General features: G+C 42.8%; 2 protein-coding genes across 2 annotated transcripts; one reads left to right on the forward strand and one right to left on the reverse strand.

Annotated features, from left to right (window-relative positions):
* Positions 1–158: 158 nt before the first annotated feature.
* Positions 159–6,909, forward strand: CSUI_006905 (uncharacterized protein; the record flags this gene model as incomplete). The annotated part of the gene is made up of 6 exons (XM_068067055.1): positions 159–395; positions 2,595–2,675; positions 5,435–5,535; positions 5,698–5,775; positions 5,938–6,035; positions 6,740–6,909. Coding segments are annotated over 6 exons (765 nt in total), but the record flags the coding sequence as incomplete, so codon positions are not given.
* Positions 1,947–7,404, reverse strand: CSUI_006906 (uncharacterized protein). Its single transcript, XM_068067056.1, has one exon. The coding sequence runs from the start codon at positions 5,646–5,648 to the stop codon at positions 4,677–4,679; it is 972 nt and encodes a 323-aa protein (XP_067920967.1). The 5' UTR covers positions 5,649–7,404; the 3' UTR covers positions 1,947–4,676.
* Positions 7,405–7,933: the final 529 nt, after the last annotated feature.

Below are 7,933 nucleotides of genomic sequence, written 5' to 3' on the forward strand. Positions count from 1 at the left end.
AGATTTAGGATAGATGGATAGATCTAGGATGGATAGATCGATTTAGGTTAGGTTGATCGCGGGGTGAGTGATATGTCCTTTGTCTTTCTTCTTTGTTTGATATGGAAATGTCTGTCTTTCTTCTTGTGTCGTGTGGGCGTGTTTGCTCAGCTTGAAGAGCTGCATGGTCGGGCGGTGTATATGAACGAGGCTCTCCAGCAGCAGTCGGGGCTTCTCGATCAAATCAATCAGAGCGTCGATTCAAACCAGCAGAAGCTCGAGAAACAGAGAAAAGTCATGAAACAAATCATGAAAAATGGATAGAAAGAAGAAGAAGAAGGGGAAAAAAGGAGGAGGAGGAGGAAAGGGAGAAAGAAGAAGAAGAAGAACAGAAAGAAAGGAGAAAGGAGGAAGAGGTGTTTTCTCCCTTCTATGATCTTTCTTTTCTTCTTCGTCTTCATTCTCTTTTGAGAGGATGAATAAAACTGTCGATCGATCGATGTCGAGCAACTAGATGAATCGATTCGAACCACATGTATGACCGAGCGTCGATTGTCTCTGTCGATTGTTTTCTTCTTTTTGATCTTTCTTTTAATGAAGTCTTGAGGAAGCAGAAGAAGGATTGTTTCTTTGCACCTTGAGAGACTTTGCTTTCTATCGGCCTTTTTCAAGACCATGAAAGTAAAGAAGAAGGCAAAACAATACACTCACGTATTTGTCTGTCCGTCTTTTTTCTTCCGATTGCATTATACCTCCTCCTACTTGCTCCTCTCCTTTCTTCAGCTTTCTTTCTTTGTTTCTTCTTTCCTTCTTTTCTCGAAGCTTTTTGGTGAATGGCTTTCTCACTTCTTCACAGAGATTGTCTAGCTAATGTGAGGAAGAGAGGATTCTTCATCTTTTTCACTGAGAGAAAAAGAAAGAGCAAAGAAAGCAAGACATGTCTTTCTCTTTGCCTGGCTTCTTCACAGAAGATCGAAAGGTTTTTTCTTTATCTTAATCGATGTGATATGCGGCTGTATGTCTGTGTCGATTCTTGAAGGTATCCATTTTGACTTGGAGAAAGGAAAGAAAATTAGGTGTCAGTTGATCGCTCCCTCCTTTTCCGAGATAGATTGGCGAGTATGTACAGCCTCACTTTAGTATCATTCTTATTTTTCTTCGTGAGGTGTATGTACACCCGAACTCTCCCACTATTATCCGTCCTGAGGTGTATGTACACCGGAAAGTTTGTAAGTGTGTTTGGTGTACAACAAAAGAAAATTCCGTTTTATTCTCTTCTCATAATGAAGAGGGCCTTCTCTACATCAAACATCTCTCGCTTTCTTCTTCGATATCTTTCTCTCAAAATAAACGCCATGGAGACACATACATACATAGTGTAGAGGAGGTTTCTGCTTCAAAGGTGTGGAGAAAGGAGTAGTAGTAGTGGTATTCCCTCTCTCTTTCTTCTTTTTCCTCTCACTTCTCTTTGTTCCATTCATCGTGAAAAGGCGATTTTCCTTGTAAAAGTGGTGAACCCAAGGCGACTTAAACATATATATATATATATGTAGTTATACAGCGTATATACACGCTGTATATGTATAGGTGATACATGTATCAGATGTGTATGGGTAGTATATATTATGTATGTATAGGTAGTCCATCCTCCATCCATACTACCATATAAATATCTTTCTATCTATCTTCAGACTTTTGTATGTCTTAGCCAGAGATCTCTATGAATGTGTAATAGATTCTGGGGTGGATGATCTTCTTCTCGATGAGAAGCTATGCTAGGTTGACACCTGCCCATAGAAAGGTCGATAGATAGATCGATAGACACGTAGATATATGGATGGAATAACAATCGCCTGCTATCTCCTATCTGTCTATCGTCCCTCTCTAGCGCATGCATCAATGAGGTGGTCTATTTCTCCAAGACCTGGAAACGTCTTCAAAAGAGAGAGTGAAGAAAATGACTTTTTCTCTTGATCTCTTCTTGAAAAATTTCCCTCGGCTTTCGTCTATTCAAAGAAACCACCGAAGTGTACATACACCGTTTTAAATACGGATATCATTCATCATGGGTATCTTTGCATGCATTAACACACACCAAAGAAACTCCAAAAGCAGAATTCAACGAACAACAGAACAGCGCGAGCTTCTTGTTCTTTTCTCCATTTTCGCTTCTTCTCTTTTCCAATTGATCGGCTTTATCACCCTTGTCCATCAGCTTTCCATCATTCTCACTGTCCCTATCTAGCCCATACAACTACTCACTGCCTTATTCTCCCCTCCCGCTCCCCCTTTTCATCTCCCTTGTTCACCCTCCCCCCCCCTCCGTTATGCCTTCTTCTCTTTTCCTTCACGTCACTTCTCTCTCGCTCTCCTCCTCTTGTTTTTTCTGTCTCCTGCTTCTTCTCTCACTTTTCTTCCTCTTTCGAAAGGAAGATGAAGACTTAGGTATTTCTGAAGACAACTGGAGAATGAAAGGCTTCGTTCATTCACTCATTCAATCAGTAGACATACATTATCATGATCCGTTTAGACAGCTAGCTAATCATAGCTCGCTACCGCTACGTTACGACACGCCGATCTTCATCATTCTTGCTGCTTTCGTTGTTTCGATACAGAAACACCAAGAGACACCTCGTCTCTTCTTCGTCAACTCTACAAGACAGATCTCCTCTCGACCTCCTCTTTCCCCTTCCCAGGTGATCTTCACACATATGCATATATATATATATATCTATGTATAGATGAATAAATGCACGCATGTGTAGGAGGACACATAGTGAATCACCTTGGAGATATCTTGTTTCACTGCAGATAGTCGCGTGTTCAAATTCCCTGCATGCACGACTGTTGATGCGTCCATGTGAAAATAGAGTGTACGTACAGCATGTACGTGCTTTCTTTTCCCTCCTTCTGTATAAACCGCTGTGCATACAGACGCGTTTCACGACACCTGTGTACAGACACTATGTGTATACTCTGTATACTTATGACAAATGACGCCTGTATACATCAAGATATCTAATGAGTATGGAGATGAACCATCGGCAGAAAGAAAGAGAATGAATGGAGAACGAAGATCTCCATCTATAAAAGCATACACTCGTCATTCCAAGAGAAAACTCACATACTCACATCTCTATCTACACTTATAGATGTATATCTGTATGTATGATACCTCGACGAAGATGGAGAGGTGGCGAAGAAAGGCAATGTCCATGTATAGACTTCCTCTCTACTTCAATCTTTAGCGAAAGCACCTGCTTAATACCATGCTTGTACCTACACATCTCTCCTTTCTTTTTCCGTTCTCCTCTTTCTCTCTATAAAGAAAGAAGAAAGCTTCTTACATTCTTCTTTTCTTCATACATGCATGAAAGAGTATCTCCTTCTCTCAAAGAAGAACTGAGACAGGAGAAATCTCGTCGGAACGACCCATAAGGGGAGCAAGGCTATTTCGTGGAGCATCAATAGATATACAGACACATCTATACGGACATGCACAGCTACACACACACAGATAGACAGATGAAGAGAGATATCCATTTCTACGGATAGGTGTCCGTACACCTCTCTTCTTTCTTCACTGAAGAATACCGGGAGGGAAATGTGTTTTGATGAGAAACAAGAAAGAGAAAAATATGCTCGTTCTTTTACGAGAAAACGCGAAAGAAAGAAAGAGGGAGAGAGAGAGATTAGTAATGAACCGAAGCAAACTTGGTCAAAAAAAGACGAGATCTGCGAAACGAGATTGAATCGGAGAGGGGGAGACACACATGGAGAGAGACATGGTGGAGACACACATGGAGAGAGACATGGTGGAGACACATGGCCATTCTCTCTTGAAAAAGATTCCTTCTTTCCGTCCTTCTCTTTTTTGAACTTTGATTTGTTAAAAGTAGTCTGCTTTCCTTCGAAGGGTAGACTGCCTACTTACAGACTTGTCTCTACACAGACGTATACCTCACGGCAAACCTGGAGTTTTGTCATACATATCTACTGAGGATCTAGAGTATCCAACCCAATGGATACATAAGAAACACGGAGAATGTATATAGGGAATGAATATATACATGTATATATACATATATACATGTATACAAACAGAGAAACAGAGACAGTATGTAGATATGTATGCACATATACATATATGTATACGTCCATATACATATATGTATACGTCCATATACATATATGTAGAGAGAGAAAGTGTATATATATCTCGATATATGCGCTTATGTGAGTAGTATATATGACCGAGGTAGCCCCCCACCCCGTCTACAAGTGTCTCCAGCATCCCTATCCTTTTTCCTCTTTATAGACATTATGAACTCCTTCTTCTGTCTTTCTCGAGAAAAAGAAATATCCTTCTGTTTGTGTCTTGTAGTTTCAAACCCTGAAGAGCCTGGGTATAAGGCTGACTCTGAAACGACAAGACTCTTGAAAGCAGAGAGAAGAAAAATAAAGGGCTTTCAGAGAAGTAAAGTCTCTCTCAGGAAAACGGCATGCGATCATATGAGAAAATGGCAAGCATACGTACGAGTCCTTCTAGCTGATAGATCATCTAGCCAGAGTGATGGGAAATAAGTCTTTGTACCGCAGCTAGCTAGCTGGTCGACATGTCTACTGCTAGATACCATCGACGAAACCGAGGGGCTAGCTAGATGATGAATGATGTATTAGTGCGTCTAGACGATTTCTCAGAGACCGCCAAAGAACATTCCTTCCTCATCCTCGTCTGTGTCCGCTGTAGAGACAGAGAAAACTTCGTCATCAAAATCTGTACGAAATTCCTTTCTTTCCTCTTTCTCTTGATCTTCTCCTTCTTCTTCTTCCTCTTCTTCTATCTCTTCTTTGAAATGAGAATCCTTCGATCCTTCTTCACTTTCCAAGCGTGGAGACACTCGGATTTGGAGACGGTCAAAGACATCGGTATGAACCTCCTCGTCATCTTGACTTTCGTCGTCAGGAGAGAGAAGACGCCCTTCTTCATCGAAGGTGGAGTCATTCCTCGAGCTCGCCGTATATTCGGCTATAAGTTTATGATAGTATGTTCTCCATCTCTCCGTCAGTTTGGAGACGGACGTTCTACTGCTTGTTTTTCTTTTCTTCTTATTCTCTCTCTCTCGCTTGTCTCTAAAAGTCGTCAACCATTCGAAAAGACGATGGCTTCGTGGAGCTGAAACGACCAAGCTAAGGGCGGATACCAAGACGAAAGCCACTGAAAGAACTGCAAGAAACTGTGAATTTTGCTGCTGCTGCTGCTTCCTAGCAAGATTTGCAAGATAGAAACCTGATATAAGAGCTATCGTCACGAGAGCACGAAAAGCATACCTAATACCTCTTGCGAGAAGAGAATTCTTCCTCTCAAGTCTGGATAGAAAGCTTGCTGATGGAGGTGGTAGCGCTCGGTGTTGGATCTCTTCTTCTTCTTCTTCTCTGTCTTCTTCCGTGATAGGGTCTATTTCGATACACGCAGAGAGTGAAAAAGAAGAGCGAGAAGAAGGAAAAGGAAAGGAAGAAGAGGTCTCCAGATATGAAGAAGAGAAAGAAGGAAAGGTAGCAGATCGATGTAAAGACGATGAGAGACGTCTTGGCGCAGAAGAAGCGCCGAGGACTCTCTCGGAGGGGGGGTCTTGTCTCAGCGAAGGCATTCTCGTGGTCGTATTCATTATCGAGGAAGAGAGAAGATGATCTTCTCCTTCTTCATTCTTCTTTAAGGAATGAAAAGAAAAAGAAGAAGAAAGTCTTCTGTGTGCTGGAGATATGGCGGTATGAGAAGGATGATGAGATGAGGTTGTAAGGTGGTGAGGTGTATATACACCTGAAGAAGAGACACGCTTTCATACGTGATAGATAAACTCTCGTTAGAAGAGAAAAAACGCCCAGAAGGACAGTGATCGAAGCAATCTTGACGATGAAAGAAGATTGCGAGAAGAAGACTTTCTTCTTTCGATGCAGGTGGTCGGTAGAGACTCTCCCTCTACGAGAAGATAGCTTCGAGACAGCAGAAGATGAAGAAGAAGGATGCATTTCCTTTGCTCGTCGTCTTCTTCGAGGTGAAGAGAGATGGGACAGAGGAAGAAAGAGAGAAGAAAGATCAGTCTCGATCTGGATCTTTTCATCGCTTGTTGCGTTTTCGTGTCGCTCCCCCTCCTCTTCTGCTGTATCAATGAAAGCGAGACTTCCATCTTTTCTTTCTGCTACTTCTTCCCTTTCTTCGTATACCTGCACTTCTTCTTCTTGTTGTTCTTCCCCCATGACTCTCTGGGGAAGCCTTACCGCCATCGTGTCTTCCTTTCTATTTCTTTGATCTCCGTATCTATCTTTCATCTACAGAACTATCCCTTCGTCTCCTCTTTTCAATGTCTGTCTGAGGATGGCGACTTGGTGGATCTTTTCTCTTGTCCTCACTTCCCTCTCTTCTCTTCGCTGCGGCTTTCTCTGAAGTGCGATGAAGCAGAAGTACGGCTTCTGTCCCCTTTGGGTCGCTCTCTAAATCTCCCTCTTGCTGGCTTGCTTGCATGCTAGCTTGCCTCTTTCTCCCTCTCTTCGGCTATCTATCTCTCTTTGACCTGTCCACCCGAGCTGGGGAGATCTTACTTTCTTTCCGTGACAATGAGAGGGAAAGTTGTGTGGAAAATACAAAGCCGCACTCTCCGCCTATCACTCGGCCACCTTAAACCAAAAATTTACATACCTGCGAATGAGGAGGAAGGTGAAAGGGCCCTCTTCTCTTCTTTCCTCTCTGTTACTCACTTAGATGTCCTCGCCCATCGTGCCGGAGAAAGTGGAGAGAGAAGAATGAAAAAGAACAGAGTCAATAAAATCCACCCTCAAGAGCTGTCTCACGGACGGAGAAAGAACAAAGGGGATGGAAGACAGGACCAAGAGATGAAGAAAACAGAGAACCAAAAGAAAGGCAATGAATGAAAAAGGAGACAGCAAACTCAACCGGAGACAAGAAGAATCGCGTCATGATGATGATGATGATGAGGTAGCCCGCAAGGTGGTGAGGACGTGGCGAGGAGTAGGGAGAGAAAAGACACTCCAGGAGCAGGCCCATTCCTCCTTAGTTCTCCGAACTTGACCGTACAGAACGGAAACAAAGGAAAAAGGGTTTACAATAAAGTGCTCTTCCTCACGTTTTTCGCATGATCTCACAGCCCCGCCTTCACTCAACAACTCGGGTGTATGTACAACCCAAACCAGGTGTATGTACACCCCAAAGCGGGTGTATGTACACCCCAAACCGGGTGTACGTACACCCCGAATCGGGTGTATGTACACCCCAGATCGGGTGTAAATGGAGTTGGAGTTCTGCTGGTGAGTCACGGAGAGATTGACACGAAGAATGTTGGAATAGACAGAAAGAGGAAGAAGGAAAGGAAAAGAATGATCCTGAAAGAGTGAGGTTTCTGGGTATCGTGGCCATACATGTTGGTCAAAGAATAAAGAGAAAGTAGAACAATGAAGGCAAAGGTGTAAGAGAGAACAGACCGGGTGAAGACGGAAGAAGACAGAGAGGATTTCTCTCAATAATTTCCGAAGTCAAACAGACCTCTTTTTCACAGGATCTTTCCTTCTTCCCTTTCTATTTTCCCTGACACGCCGCTCCGCTCCTTCAAATCATGGAAGGAGAGGAGGAGACCAGCGACTCTCATCTCACATGGGTTATACATATACGCATACGTGAATTCGCCTTTCAGGCCCAGGTAATGAAGCATGTACATGTATCCATATATATATATATATATATGAAGCATGTACATGTATCCATATATATATATATATATGCTCCGTCAGTTGTGTATGAGACTCTGTCCCGGTCACCAAGTGCTTCTTGTGGTGTGTAGCAGCGTCGGGATAGGGACGTTGTCCTTGTCGCAACGGAAACAAAACAAACTAGCTAGGAATCTGAAGGAATGATGAAAGCTCAAGAGGACATGCAGGTATG

The sequence above is a fragment of the Cystoisospora suis genome (genome assembly GCF_002600585.1).
Source record: "Cystoisospora suis strain Wien I chromosome Unknown contig_3560, whole genome shotgun sequence".
Lineage (NCBI taxonomy): Eukaryota > Apicomplexa > Conoidasida > Eucoccidiorida > Sarcocystidae > Cystoisospora > Cystoisospora suis.

Bases quoted from the DNA above. Each gene is read 5' to 3' on its own strand.
- CSUI_006906 (XM_068067056.1), bottom strand. From the start codon at position 5,648: ATGAATACGACCACGAGAATGCCTTCGCTGAGACAAGACCCCCCCTCC.